The sequence below is a fragment of the Haliotis cracherodii genome, unplaced genomic scaffold (assembly GCF_022045235.1).
Source record: "Haliotis cracherodii isolate W230 unplaced genomic scaffold, xgHalCrac1.p SCAF_20, whole genome shotgun sequence".
NCBI classification, from domain to species: Eukaryota; Metazoa; Mollusca; class Gastropoda; order Lepetellida; family Haliotidae; genus Haliotis; species Haliotis cracherodii.
Window position 1 is genome coordinate 7,787,545 of NW_027266276.1, and position 22,852 is coordinate 7,810,396.

At 42.6% G+C, this 22,852-nt stretch overlaps 1 protein-coding gene across 2 annotated transcripts in view; it reads left to right on the forward strand.

The window, feature by feature from the left end:
• The window catches only part of LOC139470285 (sperm-associated antigen 1-like), a 36,380-nt gene extending 13,804 nt beyond the window's left edge, over positions 1–22,576 (forward strand). For both annotated transcript variants that reach the window (XM_071252644.1, XM_071252645.1), the window contains exons 8-22: positions 574–673; positions 2,135–2,212; positions 3,475–3,581; positions 5,353–6,169; positions 9,261–9,435; positions 11,206–11,286; positions 11,869–12,196; positions 13,579–13,686; positions 14,785–14,874; positions 15,655–15,768; positions 16,957–17,089; positions 17,280–17,585; positions 19,691–19,762; positions 20,754–20,849; positions 22,058–22,576. In XM_071252644.1, the coding sequence (XP_071108745.1) occupies positions 574–673; positions 2,135–2,212; positions 3,475–3,581; positions 5,353–6,169; positions 9,261–9,435; positions 11,206–11,286; positions 11,869–12,196; positions 13,579–13,686; positions 14,785–14,874; positions 15,655–15,768; positions 16,957–17,089; positions 17,280–17,585; positions 19,691–19,762; positions 20,754–20,849; positions 22,058–22,152 (2,700 nt within the window). In that variant the 3' untranslated portion in view covers positions 22,153–22,576. The remainder of the gene's footprint in view (positions 1–573; positions 674–2,134; positions 2,213–3,474; positions 3,582–5,352; positions 6,170–9,260; positions 9,436–11,205; positions 11,287–11,868; positions 12,197–13,578; positions 13,687–14,784; positions 14,875–15,654; positions 15,769–16,956; positions 17,090–17,279; positions 17,586–19,690; positions 19,763–20,753; positions 20,850–22,057) is intronic.
• Positions 22,577–22,852: the final 276 nt, after the last annotated feature.

Consider the following 22,852-nt stretch of genomic DNA (forward strand, 5'->3'; position numbering starts at 1 on the left):
TGTGGTTGTGTGACTTCTGAGATTGTGTGACTTGTGTGATTGTGTGACCTGTGTGATTGTGTGACTTCTGAGATTGTGTGACCTGTGTGATTGTGTGATTGTGGGACTCTGTGCTGCAGAGGTGCTGCCCAGCCCGACTTGATTATTGACAGGCCACTATGATGTAGCTGGAATATTGCTGACTGGGACATAAAACAACATGCACTCACTGGAGTTGAGGGGTCAAGGATGTTCCATGAATGTGAATTCGGTGCGATGTAGATTACATGGATGGGTCATGAGTGAGAGTTATAAACTTTGATCGGCTTGTGTTCATATATTTGATAGGAAAAGAGACTCCATAAGATTCTCTATGTATTCGCTGCTCGTGTGGTCCAGATTGGATTCATTACAGGCCGCCATTGTGTAGCTAGGATATAGCTGGATGCTGTTGTTCAAAGCAATCTTAGCGCTATGGTGATCGTAACTCCCATACCTAAGCATAGACGTACGACACTCGTAGCGCTAAGGTTATTTTTACAACGGCACCCAGGTGTGTTGAACAACATTCAGTCGCTCACTCCTGCGTTACAGGCGTTCCGGTCCGGTGACTACGAGGAGTCTGTGTTGTACTACTCGAGGAGCATCTCCCTGCTGCCAACTACTGCCTCCTACAACAACAGGGCTCTAGCCTGTGAGTATACCCTCGTTAGTGTGTCAGGCATGTTCCTATGACACAATAGATGCCGATTTCTCCCTGCTGCCTCCTACAACAACAGGGCTCTAGCCTGTGAGTATACCCTCGTTAGTGTGTCAGGCATGTTCCTATGACACAATAGATGCCGATTTCTCCCTGCTGCCAACTCCTGCCTCCTACAACAACAGGGCTCTAGCATGTGAGTATACCCTCGTTAGTGTGTCAGGCATGTTCCTATGACACAATAGATGCCGATTTCTCCCTGCTGCCTCCTACAACAACAGGGCTCTAGCCTGTGAGTATACCCTCGTTAGTGTGTCAGGCATGTTCCTATGACACAATAGATGCCGATTTCTCCCTGCTGCCAACTCCTGCCTCCTACAACAACAGGGCTCTAGCGTGTGAGTATACCCTTGTTAGTGTGTCAGGCATGTTCCTATGACACAATAGATGCCGATTTCTCCCTGCTGCCGACTACTGCCTCCTACAACAACAAGGCTCTAGCATGTGAGTATACCCTCGTTAGTGTGTCAGACATGTTCCTATGACACAATAGATGCCGATTTCTCCCTGCGGCCGACTACTGCCTCCTTCAACATGTAAGTCATTAAAGTTCACATTAAAGAGGTTGCATACCCAAAAAAATAAAAAAATCAAGAAATGGGTATATTTGGTATCATTTTGTAGGAAAATATGTCCTCAATCAAACTACGCAATAGAAAAACCAAATCACCTCGGCATTTTTTGAACAAGTGGCGCCATCAGGCACTGGATGATAAAATCATTTTGCCAATAAAATGGTCATTTTAAGGTTTGATTATTAAATAAGTGTTTTTAAATAGACATATTACAGTTTTGAAATGGCACAAAACAGAAAAATGAAAATTCAAGTCAAAACATTTTTAATTTCGCACATCATTTGACTTTAATAAAAGCACATTTTCCCCAAAAATTGATGCATCACTCAAAAAAGCATTTTACAAAATCAAGATATTTTTCATACTGGCTTATGTCTAATGTTTATTCATTGTAAAATAAAATTATAAAATAAAAACAACATGTTACCAGAGGATATTCAAATTATTTTCAATCAACACAGCATACCCCTAAAATTATGAATCAGGGGAGGTAACTCTTGCCCAAATTTACATTTCTATGAGTTCTTATGCAATTAAAAGGGACGTAACCGCATTACAAATACTCGCCATTACATGCGCGTCCAGTATGCGCATGAACAATGGTATCCAACATCTTTAACAGGATTGCAATGCATGACCCTTTGTTTGGTTGGTGACCATGGTGATGGGGGATGTGTTCGGTCAAATGTTTTTAGAAGCTGGAAACTTTGTTCAAGCACATTTCCACATGAGCAATAGAAAGCGAAGGAAATGTAGCGTGAGATAGGATAAGTTTATGAATATGCAATTTGAAGTAAAATGTACAATGTTTGTTGGTCAGACCTGAAGACTGGTGACTGGGACAAATGTTTGGCTGATCTTGGCGAGGTGCTGAATACAGAGCCAAATAACATCAAAGGTATGGTTTAAACATATTTTTATTTCAAAAGAAATCTGGATCGGTAAACAAGCAAAACTTGCTTATGTAAATACCTCTCCAGGTAATAACTTTACAACAGCTGGTTATATATCAGATTATATGTAAAATAGTGCTAAACATAAACATACTAAATGCACAAATGAAATATATGAAGCCAATACAAGTGGTGTCTGTGAAATAACATATAGCAGTTTTCCATTACTGCATGCATAAAATTTAGCTACTCGAATCTTTTGCTTTTGACAATGAAATCGTGAACTGATTTAAGAATAGTCATGTTTGTAGAACTGCTAACTGAACTATTGCCATGTAATACCGTTTTTAAATCATACCCATGTGTGTAGAAGTACATAGTGTTTCTGATATTATGGTATTTTTGACAGGTATAGAAAAAGTGAATTGCGTCTTCAAAGTGATACCAACAAGTGCAGTCTGATATGTCTGATACATGTCGTCTAAACTTATCAGCGTTTAGGTCACTGCAGCCGAGCCTAAGGCGACAGTGGACAATTTGGCATGATCTATGACCGTATTTTAGGTCAAAATTATTAATAATTGTATCAGAACGATTAATTAAGCATTTGAATTCTTTTAACATCAAAGGTATGTTGTATGGTGCATCAGAACTGTTTCAAGTGTATGTATAGAATGTGAGCGGCTGTATATCTCATGCATCGTATTCGACGTAATAAGCGCCCAGGGCACTCTCAAAATTAGAAATAGGGGGCTCTTATCAGAATATAATTTTGGTGAAAGAGTTGAAAGTAAATAAGTCTTGTGTATATTGATCAGTCGGGAGGGTGCTAATTGGGATTGTTCACTAGCCAATATATTAGCAAATATCGCTGTGGGGGCTTATAAGAGCAGGGTGCTTATTACGTCGAACACGGTATATTTTATACAATTTCAACACTATGTAATGCATTGCTAATTACAATCATATTTAAGGAAATAATTACAATTGTATGCTAAGCTGTTTTTTTTATGATAATGTTTAAATTAATATAACTGTCATTCCTTTAAAACATAATACAACAATTTGGCGTAAAACAACTTAACATTTTATGATACTTTTTATCTTATCTGTTTATGAACTGGACAAGTAATGATAAACACTACCCTATTGTGGAGAAAACATGAGACTCTTTTCTGGAAGTGACCTCTATCGACAGATAGCTTTGTTGATTAACTAAGGAGATATATTTGACCACAGAACACTCAACTGCTTTTCGACTCCCTAGGTTTACTCAGGCGAGGCACAGCTCTCAAGGGAAAGAAAGAATTTGGCAAAGCTGTAAAAGATTTCAAGAGAGTTTTGGAATTGGAACCAGCCAATAAAAAGGCTCAGGTTAGATGATTACAAATGTTTGATAGGAATAACCATTGTCAGAGTCGGTCTGCAGACAGTTCTGTCAGGAAACACTTCTGGCAGGAAACACTTCTGGCAGGAAACACTTCTGTTCAGGAAACACTTCTGGCAGGAAACACTTCTGTTCAGGAAACACTTCTGGCAGGAAACACTTCTGTTCAGGAAACAGTTCTGTCAGGAAACACTTCTGTTCAGGAAACAGTTCTGTCAGGAAACACTTCTGGCAGGAAACACTTCTGTTCAGGAAACACTTCTGGCAGGAAACACTTCTGGCAGGAAACACTTCTGGCAGGAAACAACAGATACAGTCAGCTGTGTCCCATACGATACCTGCTGTGGGGAACCAAGGTAGACTGTTTCCAGCACCCTTCTGCTTGTTAAAAGGTGTGACTATACTGGGAACCAGTAGTAAGTGCCAGAATTAGTCCAAGTTCATGCTTCTTCCTGAGGCAATCTGGCATTAACTGACTATACTAGAAGTCCAGTTTCCACCCTTGCAGAACTAGGCTCGAATTCCGGAGTTGCGTTTTGGCTGGACTGACGAGTCTATTCATGACGCGACGTGATCAAAATCTTTGTAATGAACAAGATGTCCGGTCGACTATAGGATTTGCAAAGCATGTGTACCACCAACTGGATTTCGACATATATTTTACAAATCTTTTCATGTTTTTAATCAAGGTGCTCAAGTGATTTGATGCACTTTGAGATGAGGCCCGTTTTATTACAATATAGATCTTGATTATCGATCAGATTGTCTTGACTGGGCGCCACCATTTTGTTTGAAGCAGTTGCAAGTGATGTGAGAGTCGGAATCTGATTGGTCAGGAGGGACATAGAAGGGACATAACTCACAATAGTCACTGGTGGTGCTATGATTGAGCCTGGAAAGTCCAGCCTAGTTTGGCAATGGTGGAAACTGGACTTTTATAGACAGTTGACGCTGTTTTCATGGGAAGATGGAGTTCATGGATCTGGTGGTCACACTCATTGACTTGGTTGATAGTAAGTCGATGGACCTGTGAAGATCCGATGTAGAATAGGTCTTCAGCAACCCATGCATGCCGTAAAAGGTGACTATGTTCGCTGTAAGAGGCGACTAACGGGGTTGGGTGGTCAGGCTTGCTGACTTAGTTGATGCATGTCACCGATCCCAATTGCATGGATCGGTGCTCATGATGTCAATCACTGGATTGTCTGGTCAAGACTCGATTATTTACCGGCCGCGGTCATATGGCTGGAATATAGCTGAGTGTGGCGTTAAACAACAAACAAACAAACCAAAGTAAGCCAATGTTACCCAACTGTGTACATTGTTGCTCAGAATGTATCAATCACTGGAACGTCTGGTCCAGATTCTTTTGTTTACTTGACCATCATATGGTTGGAAGATTGCTGAATGTGGTATTAAGCAATAAACAGTGAGTGAGTGAGTGAGTTTGGTTTTACGCCGCTTTTAGCAATATTCCAGCAATATCAAGGCGGGGGACACCAGAAATGGGCTTCACACATTGTACCCATGTCGGGAATCAAACGGCTATTGATACGGTTTTCGGCGCGACGAGTGAACACTTTAACAACTAGGCTACCCGACCGCCCCTAAGCAATAAACAAACACACACACACACTAGGACTGTAGCAGGTACTTGAGTGTCAATAGAGAGTTGGGTAATAGATGTACACAAGACGTTTTTAGGGACTCGGGCACCAAGGTATTCATTCTAACCCACTTTCAACATGTCTTCTCCAGGATTTAATGCGTGAAGCTGATGTGGACCTAAAGAAGTTTGAGCAGGAGAAGAAGGAAAAGAAGGCGAAAGGCCGTCGGTTGTTGATTGAGGATGTGGATGGCAGTGAGTCGGAGGATGAGGCGTCCAGTAAGACCAACGGAGAGATGGAGAGTCAACAGGCTTGTGGAAAGGAGGATATTGTTGAAAACGGTTTTGAGGACGAAAACCAACATAAGAGTTGTGGAAAGTCGGAGACAAAAGATCCGAACAGCAGCACTGCATCTGGTAACGTGAAAAGTGGTGATGCTAAAGATATATGGAACAGTGATGAAGTAGGGGAGAAAGATGAAAACAGTGTGGCAGCAACATCAGCAACTTGTGATAAGGATGTGAGAGGTGTGTCCCGTGTGTCGAGCAGCAGTGATGCAGGTGCTGTGTCGAGCAGCACTGATGCAGGTGCCGGGTCGAGCAGCACTGATTCAGGTGCCATATCGAGCAGCAGTGATGCAGGTGCCATGTCGAGCAGCAGTGATGCAGGTGCCATGTCGAGCAGCAGTGATGCAGGTGCAATAGACGAGACGGTGGAATCTGAGAAGGGTATGAAAGTTGATGACCATAATGGACACGGCAGGGATGCAGCTGGGGATGAAGAAGCTGAAGACGAGACTGAGAATCAAGCTCAAGTGAGCGTGGCTCAATCTCGACCAGTCTTCTACGTGTCTCCTCTCCCGGCTGATGTGGCTAAACTAAGACAGCAGGGCAACGATCTGTTCCGCACAGGGCAGTACGCTGAGGCTTTAGTTTGTTACGAGAATGCCATCAACAAGCTGGATGAAGGTAGGATATTTAACACTGATAGGGTCTACCGGAAGGATAATTCTCGTGTGGGGCCTTGTGCTTTTAGCCCCTAAATTTTAAAAAAGGCCCCCATTTTCAAATACGATGGGGCATTTTAACATTGTGCTGTATGGGAGTAACCCTGGAATATTTGAAATTTTCACATAAAGGTCTCATGTGAGAATTCCTGGAGTGAACACTGCTACTGTGTTTATTAGGGCTGTTGTGATTCACTCATGTATTCGGTGGATCGAACCGTATCCATTCATGAATTGAATTCGTTATTCGTGGCCACTAGAATCGAATATTTATGAATATACAAGCATTTTCATTTACATACCCTGTACCTAAAAATATCAATAAGAACATGTTATATGCATAGATTTTTTTGAAGACAACACACTTATAATATTTAATTTGACCGTATTGTGGTCACTGGTCATTGTCGCATTTGAGCAGATACTAGTACCTGGATAAGTGCAGTATCTAAATGTATAATATATTTATAATTAACAAACCATGTCAAATAATTTATGTTGTTAATGTTTCACTGAAGAGCAGTAGAAACTAACAGTTTCAGTCCACTAGTCCTTATAATCATAACCTTTAAAAATTGTCAAAATTCTACTCGTCCTTAAGATACCTTTACTATTGGGCAGTTTGGCAAGGACTATAGGACTAGTGCCAATTTCTAACCCTGCTGAATATAACAAATAATACTTCAGCTGCTGACTTGTTAATGTATTCGTGAATTAATATTCATATTCGTTACCCTATATTCGTGATACGAATCGTATTCGCCTTATAGTGTATTCGTTGCAGCCCTAGTGTTTATGTTTTTGACTGCTGAAATACCTCACAGGCTGTAAATGTGGCAGCTGTCCGTCATGTTTCTGTTAATCATGGGGACTCATCTTGCTGTACACCAGTAAGTACGCCCAATCTCATTAAAATCAGATCTTAGTTCATGCTATCGCTAAACAAAGATCTGAGGACATCCCATTACGCTTCACGTTAGAACGACCTTTCATTCGACCAATCGAAGCATCGCTTACCAGATCATGAAAGTGACAGTCGTTATCACGGGGTATTCTGACCGACAGTAACGGCCCGTACGACTGATTTCGTTAAAATTATCATCTCGCTTCCGGGGGATAAACATTTGAACGGAGATGTTGCACAGGACGTGGGAAACACTGCCATACAATCGCAACCATATATTAGACATTCCGGAATGTTCGGTTGTTCAGAGTTCAAAATTTACACGAGAACTGTATCAACATATTTTTCAAGCGTAGTCTAAAATGGAAGTCGCCAGGTTGAAACGAGTGCCGTGAAGCTCGAGAAAGCCGCTTTCTAATTGGCTGATGTCAATTTTGTGTTAGTCGTTTCAGTGGTCGGTCAAAGATCGTTCTGACGTGACCCGTTATGGTATGTCCTCAGATCTCTTTATGTTTAGCGGCAGTGGGAACTTAGATCTGATTTTAATGAGATTGTAAGTACACTTTAAGCATAGTTTCATGGTATATCAGTGAATATTAAGTTTCATGATGCTGTTGTATTTTGTCTTTTTTTTTATTAATGTCTCTTTTTTCAGATGTTTGCTTTACCGATTTTTTTCAAAATCAGGATTTTTAAAATATGAATCTGGGCCCTGTTCGACAAGGCTATCGTAGTGCTTAGATGATCACAGCGACTTACGACAACTGTAGCACTGAGCATGCTAAGATCGCTTTGCGCAACAGTTCCCTGGCCTGTATTTGTATAGACAGTAATAGTGATAGAAACACTCTACCTTGGACTCCATCTCATTACAATCAGATGTTATCGCTCGGTACTGCTAAACAAAGATCTGACGACATCCAATTCGGGTCATTTCAGACCAACCTTTCGCAAACTGTCCAATGGATTGACTGAAAAGAAGTCAACATTAGCCAATCAGAAGGCAGCTTTCTTGTGCTTTACAGCACTAGTTTCAAACTGGTGACTGCGCTTTGAAATATATTTTGACACATTCTCGAATTCTGGAATGGCTTATAGATGGCCTAGATTATAGGGATTCAGTCATAAAGCCTGTATCTGTCATTCGTAATACCCTACGTTATATTTTTTGAGGCTGCATTATTAGACTGTCACTTTCATGATCTGGTGAACAACACTATGATTGGTCGGATGAAAGGTCGTTCTAACGTGACCCGTAATGGAATATCCTCTGATCTTTGTTTAGCGGAAGTGAGGTACGATCTGATTTTAATGAGGTTGACCTTGGACGATACAGAAAGCATGAGCATGTATTTCACAACAGCATTTAGTGATGTCATGCATCATGGACATGTCCAGTGTTCCCACTGGCTCTTGAAACTGCCAGTCCAGGTGGACTGGTAACTCTAAAAATTATCAGTTCCCCCTAATATTTGTCAGTCCCACCTTTCAACAAATAAGAAGACATATGAATATTACCTGGTTATAATTTTTTCAACATCTTGTTCAACGCAATGACGTCATCTCTGAAGTAACTTAGTTAGATCTACACATCATATACATAAAGTTCAGTTGCAATTTTCTCTTCTTTTTTTGTAAATAATATTTCAAGACGAAGTCACTACAAATATGTTTTTAACCTTGAAGCAAAGCAAAATGTTATTTCCTTGCACTAAAAATAGACAAGAGGAAACCCTGATGGTAACAGACAAGTTAACTTAATTTGGAAAATATACTTATGAATTTGCCGGTCCCAAGGGGTTAGTTAGATGGTTAGATGGTTAGAGAGTTGGTCAGATAGTTGGTCAGAGAGTTGGTCAGAGTTCGTTAGAGAGCTGGTTAGTTAGATGGTAAGAGAGTGTTAAGACTCCCTTAGGAGTAACTGTTAGAATTAGCATTAGCTTCTTTCATTTTTGAGGTTTATTCATCTTTCTTTCACATAATAACAGGTAATCACGTTTAGTTCCTTATAGATTTAAGTTAAACCACGCTCAAATATTCAGTTCCACTGCGCAACACTAATTTTACAGGTAAAAAACTGGTAATTACCGGTAAACAGGAATAATGAATGCATGACAATAGTAACTGTTAATTGATGTCTACGTTCCAGTGCCGGAAGGGAACGAGTACAGCCTCTCCCTGCTGTACAGCAACCAGGCAGCCTGCAAGCTGAAGACGGGAGACTGCTCCTCAGCCATAGCCGACTGCACCATGGCCCTAGACTATGTCCCACATTCCATTAAACCCCTGCTTCGGAGAGCCAGTGCTTTTGAAACAAAGGAGAGGTAAGTTATGTTGCCATCTAACTGACCTGTGAAGATCCGGGGTAGAAGAGGTCTTCAGCAACTGACGGGATCGGGTAGCCAGGTTCGCTGACTTGGTTGATGCACGTCATCGTACCCCAATTGGGTAGATCGATGCTCATGATATCAATCACTGGATTGTCCAGCGGTAGAAACTAACAGTTTCAGTCCACGATTCCTTATAATGACATATAGCAGAACACTTATAAGTGGCAAATGTTTACTAGTCCTAATGATACCTTAAGTATTGGGCAGTTTGGCAAGGACTACAGGACTAGTGCCAATTTCTAACACTGCATCTGAGACAGATGTTATACTTGGATCACTACTTTAGGCCATTTGTAGCCTGTGAAAATCCAGGTTAGAGTTGGTCTTCATCAACTTCATCAGCTTGTCACAAGCTCCGACATTCATGCAGTTTGGCCCTCACTCTAGGAAGGTTCATACTCCAATGAACTCACACAAAGTGAAGTCAATTCTTTAATACCGACAAGGACAAGTAGACATTTGCCATTTTTAAGGGTTTTGCTATATGTTATCATTATGGACAATTGGACTAAAACTGTTAGTTTCTATCGCTATTTATTGTCCTCTGCTCATTAACCCTCAGTATAGGTGAGTAAAGCATTATGACCAGCATATCCAAATCCTGTAGCTCGAATATGAACTTAGCATGCTTAAAGCCCCACCCGACTATAAATAGCCCGCAAGGTGGCGGTGTTTCAGTTTCGAACAATGACTGACAATGTAAACACAACCGAGTGTCGGGAGAACCTTTTTGAAAACCATATGGGAACAAGATCACCATTGACCGTCAAACTTCGTATCAACTTGAATGACAAACAAATGGCTCCATAACTAGATATAAGTCAATATATTTTCTGTAGTTCAGAAAGTAGATAAGTAAGGCAAGGCCATTATAATTGGGATATTTCTACACACTGTTGTTTCTCAGCACCATGGCATATGCACCCATAAGGGAGACGGATTAGAGGAATATCTGTTACTTGTCATGGTATTCTTTTGTACAAACTGAAATTCTGAATTAGGTGGTAAGGAAATGAAGGAGAATCATTTTAGAAAGCTGACATCTAATTGACCTCAGAACCTATGCAGCCTTTTTTTTAGATTGGGCATTTATTGTTTGCTTTGTATTCACCTGACGCCACCTATATGGGTGTGTCCTCTTGATAGAAGTATTGTATCGAAGTAATAGATCTGATTTTAGTGAGATGTTTGTGATATGACAGAGGATGAAAAGCTGATGTGAGAATTATTTGTAGAAAACATAGTCAATGTTTGCATTTATGCTTTTAGTATGTTTAGATTTGTGAGTACCGTATTCTACATAAGTGCCCAGGGCACTCTCAAAATTAGAAATAGGGGGCTCCTATTAGAATAATATTTTGGAGAATAAACACTGAGTTAAAAGATCGTTAATTTCGTGGTTTATGCTGACAGCCTGAAATGTTTACATATATATGTTTACAGATATATTTTTCCAGAATTTAATTGCCCATGATTAAGGGTGCATATGACACATGATCGAGTCATATTATACAGGAATAAATTTAAGTCTTGTGTATATTGATCAATTGGAAGGGGTGCTAATTGGGATTGTTCACTTGCTATTATATTAGCAGATATCGCTGTGGGCGCTTATTACGTTGAATACGGTTTGTGTATTTCAGGGAGAGAGTAAGTTTTATGCTTGCCTGGCCTTTTTAAACACAGTGCTGCCTAACATTGCAGGTATCGCCGGGCGTACGCTGACTACAAGCACGTCCTCAGCATAGACTCAAGCGTTGAACAAGCTCATCAAGGTGCCTCAAGGTTGGTAATGATACAAGATAAGACAAAATGTTTTGTTGTCGATTAATTTCAAACGTGGGATGAGATAAGCCGACCCCTGTAGGGGTTCTGGGATATTAAAAACTCAGTACTTCGTGGTCGTTGAGCCAAGTACTTAGACAGGGTTCACTCTAGGAATTTTCTGACATGGGCCCTTTATGTTAATATTTCATATATTCCAGAGGTACACCCACACTTGCCCATAGAGCAGAATGTTAAAATGTCCCATTGTATTTGAAAATGGGGCCTTTTTTTAAATTTATGGGCTAAAAACACACGGCCCCACCCTAGGATTATCTATGCATGGGATTGGGTGGTCACTAACTGGAAGCTAGGTGACTGAGTAAGAAAAATATTGACCGTGCTCATGCTGTCAACCACAGGTTTGCTTGTCCCAGACTGGATATTGTATATGCTGATGTGATAAAGCTGAAATATGGCTGTGTCGTAACACAATAAACACTCGCTCGCTTTCCCACTCACTCACACACTTGCCACTCACTCGCCCACCCGCCCACCCACCCACTCACTCACTCACTCACTCACTCACTCACTGTGTTGCAGATGCCAGAAGCACCTGACAGACCAAGACGGTTCACGATGGAGAGACAAGCTTCCGGCTATAGTCAACGTGTTCCCATGGGAGATTCCAGAAATTGTGGATTCCACTTCTCCTCCTAAACCCACCTCGCAGCCAGCCAGTGCTACCCAGGGTGCATCATTCACTGCGCCTCTATCAGCACCCGTGAAGACGCCAGTGCAAGAGAAAGTTCCAATCAAAGAGAAGGTTCCAGTGCAGAAGGTTCCAGAGATTAAAACACCCATTGCTCCTGAATCCCCTGAAGAGAAGTTTGACAAACTCAAATCAAGTGGCAATAAACATGTCCAAAAGGTAAGAAACAAATTGATTGATTTTTCTTATTCATGGAGGACACGGATGGCCCAGTCATCTAAGGCGCCGCGATTCGCTGTGAAGAGTTGCATCCCTTGGGCACGCCAGAAACCTATGATTGTGGGTTCGAATCACGGTTCGCCCCGATTATGTTTCTGGGTTTGTCAGCTCCATACCCGTGCTTGTTGGTTTCACCGAAGTGGTAAACATCTGAGACCTGCATTGCATCGGGCTTTCCTCCCACATTAAGCTGACACGCTGTGATATAACTGGAATAGTTTTTAAAGTGGCGTTAAACACAACTCACTCGATCACTCTTTAATCAAATTGGTTCAAGTTTGCAGACTAATGGAAAAGCTCCCATCTTCCCCTTTTAATACATTCTCACTATTTCTAATTACATGATTGCTGAAATGAAATAGAATTTCAAATTGACAATTTACATGGACAGATCAGTGACACAGTGTGATCTTTGAAAGACCCTCTCCAAAGTAGAGTTAATCCCTGTAGGCTGTGGAGTGTTACACCAGCTGTATCAGTAGAGTGAATCCCTACTGACTGACACACTCATGTGTCATCCTGTGCTGATTGTGTTGTTTCCAGGGAGAGTTCCAGCAGGCTGTGGAGTGTTACACCAGCTGTATCAGTAGAGTGAATCCCTACTGACTGACACACTCATGTGTCATCCTGTGCTGATTGTGTTGTTTCCAGGGAGAGTTCCAGCAGGCTGTGGAGTGTTACACCGGCTGTATCAGTAGAGTTAATCCCTACTGACCATGCTGACCCACACACTCATGTGTCATCCTGTGCTGATTGTGTTGTTTCCAGGGAGAGTTCCAGCAGGCTGTGGAGTGTTACACAGGCTGTATCAGTAGAGTTAATCCCTACTGACTCACACGATCATGTGTTCACTCTGTACTGATTGTGTTGTTTCCAGGGAGAGTTCCAGCAGGCCGTGGAGTGTTACATCGGCTGTATCAGTAGAGTTAATCCCTACTGACTCACACGATCATGTGTTCATTCTGTGCTGATTGTGTTGTTTCCAGGGAGAGTTCCAGCAGGCCGTGGAGTGTTACACCGGGTTGTATCAGTAGAGTGAATCCCTACTGACTCACACACTCATCTGTTCATTCTGTGCTGATTGTGTTGTTTCCAGGGAGAGTTCCAGCAGGCCGTGGAGTGTTACACCGGCTGTATCAGTAGAGTTAATCCCTACTGACCATGCTGACCCACACACTCATGTGTCATTCTGTGCTGATTGTGTTGTTTCCAGGGAGAGTTCCAGCAGGCCGTGGAGTGTTACACCGGCTGTATCAGTAGAGTGAATCCCTACTGACGCACACACTCATGTGTTCATTCTGTGCTGATTGTGTTGTTTCCAGGGAGAGTTCCAGCAGGCCGTGGAGTGTTACACCGGCTGTATCAGGACTCTGCCAGACAGGGTGGTCAGCTACACCAACAGGGCACTGTGCTTCCTCAAGCTCAACAAGGTACAGATCCCTCATTGTCTGCAGGGGGCAGTCGGGTAGCATAGTGGTTAAAGCGTTAGCTCGTCACGCCGAAGACCCGGGTTCGATTCCCGACATGGGTACAATGTATGAAGCCTATTTCTGGTGTTCCCCGCCGGGATATTGCTGGAATATTGCTAAAAGCGGCGTAAAACCATACTCACTCACTCACTCACTCATTGTCTGCAGGCTGGAATATTGCTGAGTGCGGCGTTAAACAGCAAACAAACAAACAAACAAGCATGGGGACTCACATCTTTCATGGACCCGGGAAGATCCGGGCTAGAACAGGTCTTCACAAACCCATGTGTGCCATAAAAGGCGACTATGCTTGTCGTAAGAGGCGACTTACTGGATGGGATGGTCTGGCTCACTGACTTGGTTGATGCATGTCACCAATCCCAATTGCATGGATCAGTGCTCATGATGTCAATCACTGGATTGTCTGGTCCAGACTCAATTATTTACAGACCACCGCCATATAGCTGGAATATTGCTGAGTGCGGCGTTAAACAACAAAACAACCAACCAACCAACTTATGCCATGTATTCAAGGGATGCTGCCTTTGTTGTTGTGTGGTTTTGTCTTTGTTCATTGGAACAACTTTGATAACAGAATTTGAGACCGCCTCCGTGGTCTAGTGGTAGAGCGTCCGCCCGGAGAGCAGAAGGTCCGGGGTTCGATCCCCGACCGCTTCATACCAAAAGACGTTAAAAGTTGGTACTTGTTGTTACCCTGTCTGGGGCTCGGCATTAAGGGGCTAAAACAAGGACTGGTCGGCTCGGAGTCAGTATACTGTGTCTGAGTGGGGTATTCATGTTAAACTGTGCATGGTATCTCAGTGAGCTAGCACTATAAATCGGCATCAGTCCGGACTAGTACAAGCAGCCACACCCACACACACGTACATGCATGTCGTTATATAAGCGCAATAATCTTGGACGCGACGTTAAACCCCATTTCACCTACCCTGATAACAGAATTTGAAAAAAATGAAAAGTAAGGCAGAGACGGCTTTCATTTAGTAATATGTGTTAACTGCCCATTTGTTCACTCGCTCATGTTTCTTGTCTCTGCAGCCCCAGGATGCTGTCGATGATTGCAACGAGGCCTTGAAACGTGAAAAGGAAAACACCAAAGCCTTGTACAGGAGAGCACAGGCCAGGAAGGTGCTTGTTTCATGTTGTGACCACTGTGTACTGGTGTACTGTTTTGTAGTTGCGTTAGTACTGCTGTGTAGTATGGTGTGATACTATTAGTTATGTGTTAGTTGCCGTATATGGTGTCATATTAGGTTAGAAGAAAAACTTTGCAATTGCAATTTCTGTGGCCTGGAAGCAACTTTAGCTCATTTTCAATATGGAAACTAGTTCTTGAGAAGTTAATTTTGTCCTTCAGAAGTCTTGTGTTTCATGCTCACATGCCTGTATGATCCATGTCTGTGTCGACCATCTCTGTGGTTCAGTTGTGGAGCATCCGCTCAGAGAGCAAAAGGTCCGGGGTTTGATCCCTGGCCGTCATACCAAAAGATGTTAAAAAAACTTGTTTGTACCCTGTCTGGCACTCGGCATAAAGGGGCTAAAACAAGGACTGGTCGGCTTGGAGTCAGTGTACTGACTGTGTCTGAGTGGGTTATTCATGTTAAACTGCAGCATGATGTCTCAGTAGGCTTACTTATAAAATCGGCATTTTTCCGGACTAGTACAAGCAGCCACACACATCACATACACACACACCACACACACCACACACACCACACACACACACACACACACACACACACACACACACACACACACACACACACACACACACACACACACACACACACACACACACACACACACACACACACACACACACGTTGCTATGTAAGTGCAATAATCATGAACGCAACGTTAGACATCATTTCACCTCACCGCTTCTCACCATGGTTGTATCCCCTGCAGATGCTAGAGGAGTACAAGTACAGCCTGGCAGATCTGCTACAGCTGCTGAAGATAGAGCCCACCAACACAGCTGCCAAGAAAGAAATAGAGCTCATTAAAAAGTTGTATAGAAAGGTGAGTTTTCAGAGTTTTCAGTTTTCATGTTAAACCAATGTGATGATCCTTGGAAACAGGTGCTCACTGGTGTTGCAACATTGTTATCTCAGGGAAACAGGTGCTCACTGGTGTTGCAACATTGTTATCTCAGGGAAACAGGTGCTCAATGGTGTTGCAACATTGTTATCTCAGGGAAACAGGTGCTCAATGGTGTTGCAACATTGTTATCTCAGGGAAACAGGTGCTCAATGGTGTTGCAACATTGTTATCTCAGGGAAACAGGTGCTCAATGGTGTTGCAACATTGTTATCTCGGGGAAACAGGTGCTCACTGGTTTTGCAACATTGTTACCTCAGGGAAACAGGTGCTCACTGGTGTTGCAACATTGTTATCTCGGGGAAACAGGTGCTCACTGGTGTTGCGACATTGTTAACCCCATGTGATGATCCTTGGAAACAGGTGCTCACTGGTGTAACAACATTGTTATCTCGGGGAAACAAGTGCTCACTGGTGTTGCAACATTGTTATCACTATGTGGGGATCCCGGGAAACATGTGTTCATTGCTGTTGCAACATTGTTATCACTATGTGGGGATCCTGGGAAACGTGTTCACTGCTGTTGCAACATTGTTATCACTATGTGGGGATCCCGGGAAACAGGTGCTCACTGCTGTTGCAACATTGTTATCACTATGTGGGGATCCCAGGAATTGTTATCACTATGTGGGGATCCCGGGAAACAGGTGCTCACTGCTGTTGCAACATTGTTATCACTATGTGGGAATCCCGGGAAACTGGTGCTCACTGCTGTTGCAACATTGTTATCACTGTGTGGGGATCCCAGGAATTGTTATCACTATGTGGGGATGTTGGGAAACAGGTGCTCACTGCTGTTGCAACATTGTTATCACTATGTGGGGATCCCAGGAATTGTTATCACTATGTGGGGATACTGGGAAACAGGTGCTCACTGCTGTTGTAACATTGTTATCACTATGTGGGGATCCCAGGAATTGTTATCACTAACTGGGGATACTGGGAAACAGGTGCTCACTGCTGTTGCAACATTGTTATTGTTATTATTATTATTATTTACAGGCTTCTATGACAATACTGGATTATAGCTGACTGTCATGTAAGACACCATTGGCTCATGTGACCATGTTGAGGATGTTTTGTAAATCTGCATTAATTTGTGAATTCCAGGAATTTGAGAAAACTGTACAAGACAAAAAACAAAAGACGTCAAATGAGGCACCACCAAAACAGAGACGGAAGATGAAGATTGAGGAAGTAGATGATGATGATGAGGAGGAGGAGGAACCAAAGCCTCAGTCAGGTGGGTAGCATTCATGCGTACATACAGACAAGCTAACAAAGAGGACTTGCAAATGAAGCAAGCACAAAGCTATACTTTGTTAAGGTTCTGCCCATATGCAGGTCCTGTGGACCAAAACCAGTCCTTACCAACCCTCCTTCTTTGTGTTTTTTGTTTAAAATGATGCTATGCACAACTTCTTTACTTTCAGAGAACGCCAAACCTTCCCACACTGATGCAGCAGGACCACCTACGACAAACTCCACCACCTCGTCAACATCACCCCAGTCTACGTCCAAGTCCAACAAGTCAAGAAAGTCCAAGTCCAAGTCCAATAGGAAGGCCACGGAGACGCCGGGTGCATCAAGCGTCACCGTGTCCCCGCCTAGTGTCCCAAGGTTAGAGAAGGCCACACCATATGAGTTCCTACAGGCCTGGAACTCACTCAAGACTGCAACCAGTGTGGAACCCTTTGCTGAGCTCATGCAACAAATACAGCCCAAGGATTTAAAGAGATGTAAGTACTCTGTGGACTTCATGGATGTTGTCGACCGCCTCCGTGGTCTAGTGGTAGAGGGTCCGCCCGGAGAGCGGAATGTCCGGGGTTCGATCCCCGGCCGCGTCATACCAAAAGATGTTAAAAGATGGTACTTGTTGTTACCCTGTCTGGCGCTCGGCATTAAGGGGCTTAAACAAGGACTGGTCGGCTCGGAGTCAGTATACTGTGTCTGAGTGGGGTATTCATGTTAAACTGCGGCATGGTATCTTAGTGAGGTAGCACTATAAATCGGCATCAGTCCTGACTAGTACAAGCCGCCACACCCACACACACGTACATGCACGTCGCTATATAAGTGCAATAATCTTGGACGCGACGTTAAACCCCATGTCACCTCACCTCACCTCATGGATGTTGTCAGATTGCACAGGGCTGTCCATTGGCATGGTTGGCTGTTTCTACGGAGTGGAAGGGGGATATGGGAATGGATGCTGTCCATCCTTCTGTCATCCAACCTTCACATTCTGTTTCCAGAGCAGAACTCAATCTTGGCAAACAGATGGTCTAGCAATGACTTTGATTTAGACTGAAAATGGTGGTGGATCTCCTTTCCGGTGCAGATCTTGAAAACCGTATTGTATTTCTTCACCAAACTTGGCACATAGATAGGTCTAGTGCTAATTTGGTGCCTTTTGATAGAATGGGATTTTTGAAAAAGAAATAGTTTTTTTTAGTTTCCATAGCAACGACTTTGACTTAAACATGGCGGTAGTGCTCATTTCCGGAGCAGGCCTGGAAAACCCTACCAGTACCATATTTCTTCACTGTGCCTTGCACACAACCGGACATATCATATTGCCCGGGGATATGAATGTTTTATGCTTGTTTTGAATAGCTTCAAGATTGCTAATGCAGCTTTAACATAAGGGTAATGTTATTTTTCCTGGTTTTATCATTTGCAAAATTCTGAGGTCTGCCATTAAATGCAAGACAAGGAGGGCTGTTGTACAGACCGAGGACTTCTGCAAATGACGATGCCTTGAAAAATAGTTACCATTATTATAGCTAAAATTACTAGAATTTGTAGCTAATTCCCAAATGAACACAACAACAAACAGCTGCAAAATTCTAGTGGCTGATGTACAAATAGCAGCGTCATAGAATATAATATAGGACGACGTCACAAACAAGAAAGGGGATGCCTGTGACTGCATATAACAATAGAACAGCCAGCATCGCATCATTAGGAAATTGTTGGCTGCTAATAAGTTAAACGCCTTGTAGATTTCTGATAACATGCAGGCATTTTTATGATACAGTAAGCTACGGTTATAACAAACTCAAAGGGACGACTAATTTTAGTTCGTTATAACTATAGTTCATTATAAGCATACAGCATATATATACAGCATATGGGTGGGACTAAAATATAAGTTTGATTTATCCGTCAGTTTGTTATAAACATGTTCGTTATAAACGCAGTTTACTGTTATTCTATCTATTTTAGTCGTAAGCAATAATAATGCACTGTAAGCTGCAGTTGCTGAATATCCTCATCCCTTCCCTCGTCATTATCAGGGATGCCCACATGGGGATAAAGATGTTGCTAATGGCAATACTGGGGGCTTCGGATTGACAGACCGCCTATGTGGTGTTGTGTGTGGAGTGTATGGCTGGAGAGCGGAAGGTCTGGGTGTCCATGTTAAACTGCAGCACAATATTTTAGTGGGCTAGCATCATAAGACTTTTGAAAATATTGAGTGAGTGAGTGAGTGAGTTGGGTTTAACACCGCTTTTATCAGTATTCCATTTATTTCGGGGCGTGTCAGCTTAATGTTTAAGGAAAGCCCAAAGTGATGCAGGCCTCAGATGTTTACCACTTTGGTGAAACCCACGAGCACAGGTATGGTGCTGACAAACCTCAAAACATAGTCAGGGCGAACCGGGATTCGAACCCGCAATAATATATTTCTGGCATACCCAAGGGACTCAACTCTGCACAGAGAATCGCGGCGCCCTAGTCGACTGGGCCACCTGTGCCCCCTTGAAAATATTGAGGGTTGTCACCGAATTGCTTCATTCACACATACATACTATAAGAATGTTTTTAATTGTATTTCCAGTGATCAGCAACAAGCTGGATGGGCAGATGCTGCACAAGATTATCAGTTGTGTCAAGCTAATGGTTGGCAAAGGTGAGGTGAAAAAACCAAGTCAGAACCAATCTCATTAAAATCAGATCTTAGTTCTCGCTACCGCTAAACAAAGATCTGAGGACATCACATTACGGGTCACTTCAGACCGACCTTGCGGGAACTTTGACCGACCAATGGAATGACCAATCAGAAGGCAGCTTTCTCGTTCTTTACGGCACAAATTTCAAACTGGCGACTACGCTTTGAAACATATTTTGACAAATTCTCGATTACAAATTTGAAACCTGAACAAAAAATATTCTGGCCTGGCTAATAGATGGTCTAGATAGTAAGGATTCAGTCATTAAACCTGTAACTATCATTCAGAATACCCCATGTTAAAGTTTTCGAGATTGCATGATTAGAAATCACGTTCTGACTGTCACTTTCATAATCTAGTAAGCGACAAGGTCGTTCTGACGTGACCCCTAATATATATTTGAAGCAAAACGAAATATGTCCAGGCCTAAAAAATAGACAAGGGGAAACCCTGATGGTAACAGACAAGCTGAAAAACATCATTCGAGAAATATACTTACATGCATATCACCAATGTTTTGTTCAACAAAGATTTATAAGCTACTTTATTTGCCGGTCCAGAGGGACTGACAGTCACATGAATTACCGGTCCAAGCCTAATTTTTCCAGTGAAAAACTGGTAATTACCGGTAAACGGGAACACTGTACAGTATTTCCTGGAGTGGTTAGTTGGTGCATATCATGGCTGGTCAGATTATAATAAGGTCAATTGGATATGATGAACCCCGAATGCATCAAACTATTTCTTCGGTCCCCAGGTGTGTGACACAACAATGTTGGACTGTAGTTATGAGCATCCATTGTTTAATGAAATGCAAATCTCTTGCAAGAAACAACTCAACATTATACTTGTCTTTCATATTAAAATCACTAAATCAATATGACATTAATGCGCGTTTTGTGATGAGAGGAGTGTAACGTGATGTTTAATGTGTAGTCCTGCTGTGTTCAGGTGACGTGGAGCGGGGCTACAGTGTACTACATCACTTGCGTACAGTGGACAGATTCAGCACCGTGCAGATGTTCATGTCAGCAGATGAGAAGAAAGGTGATACATACCCTTTAGTTGATGGGGGGACAGTCGTCGTAAGTGCGACTTGACACTGTCTTGTTGATCAGGGGGACAGTCGTCGTAAGTGCGACTTGACACTGTCTAGTTGATTGGGGGACAGTCGTCGTAAGTGCGACTTGACACTGTCTAGTTGATCAGGGGGACAGTCGTCGTAAGTGCGACTTGACACTGTCTAGTTGATCGGGGGGACAGTCGTCGTAAGTGCGACTTGACACTGTCTAGTTGATCAGGGGGACAGTCTTCGTAAGTGCGACTTGACACTGTCAAGTTGATGGGGGGACAGTCGTCGTAGGTGCGACTTGACACTGTCTAGTTGATCAGGGGGACAGTTGTCGTAAGTGCAACTTGACACTGTCTAGTTGATCAGGGGGACAGATGTCGTAAGTGCGACTTGACACTGTCTAGTTGATCAGGGGGACAGTTGTTATAAGTGCGAATTGACACTGTCTAGCTTACCAGGGCCTGGGGACTTGGTCGTCTTATGTGCAAATATTGTGTCTGTGGTGACAGGACAAAGATGTCTTTGTTAATTAACTGTTTATTAACCAGAACTTTAGCTGTACAAAAGTGATGGTGTCGTGCTTATGAAAGTTAGCAGCTCCCTCCTGTCTTTGTCTGAGGCCCTTTTGATGCTGGGGCCCATTTAGGGTTAAGCTAATCCCTCTATTGTCCCAGAAACCTGGTTTAAATCCCTGATTTGATTCAAATTTTGATTCTTGGTTTGACAAGAACATACCCTTGGGCATGGGTTAGACCAGATTGGTGACGGTCTTAGACCTGCATAGCATCTCATATTCCTCACACATTACGCTCGTGAAGATTCGGGGTAAAATAGGTCTATAGCAACCAATGCTTGCTGTAAGAGGCAACTATGCTTGCCGTAAGACGCGGCTAATTGGATCGGGTGGTCAGGCTCGCTGACTTGGTTGATGTATGTCATCGTATCCCAATTGCGTGGATCGATGCTGATAATGTCAATCACCGCATTGTCTTTTACAGACTTGATTATTTACAGACCGCAGTCATATTGGAATATTGCTGAGTGCGGCATAAAACAACAAACAAACAAACAAATACACATTTGATTTGTGAAACTAATGAATTGGGGTGGTTTCAAAGAGTTAATGAAGTGTTAATATATAATCATAGTGTTAATTTATTACAAGTTTCTTTTCAACTTTCAGACATTGGTCATGTGTGTGATGTCATATCAAGGCACAGGTCGTCAGCTTACTCCGAACAAGATCTTACCAAGCTGAGGAAGGACTACGGGTCATGAGATGTGCCAAAAGGAGGATCGTATTTTCATTACTCTCACCACCTTGTCATGGCCACCCCTAGTGACAGTCGTGAAGGACTGTGAGATTACAGGCTGTGTCATTCAACAGCATTCACTCAGGTGCAGGTGCACTCATTCATTGTTTATCATCAGCAGTTAATGATGTTCCATTGGAAATGTTTCCCAATGATCGCTGCAGGATTTGAAGCTTCTAAATCTCCGGTTGGAATAAGATCATGAAATACTTTAGGGAAACTGTATACCTATCCAGGAATAGACATGAGCATCAAGTCTTGTTAGTTCTAGACTAGTGAAAATTTAGAGGGACTAGTTTTTTCATCCTAAGTAATAAAACTCTAGTCGAATTAAGCTGCGGACCCCCTGCTCTGTCTACTTGAAATATGCATACTGTATTCACTGACAGCAAACTAGAAGCCAGATAAGAATTGCAAATGGCTGCCACTTTTTGGTTTTGGTTTTGACTCCTTATTTATGTTCTCTGTTAATGAAAAGAATGTGTGTATTTGGTGATTTGTGTAAAGTGATCATAACTTTAAGCAGTTTTGTAGATATTTGTTTTTTAATCATGATGGGGGCACGAGTGGCCCAGTCATCTAAGGCGCCGCGATTCGCTGTGCAGGGTTGCGTCCCTTGAGCATGCCAGAAAGCTATGATTGTGGGTTTGAAACCCAGTTTGCCA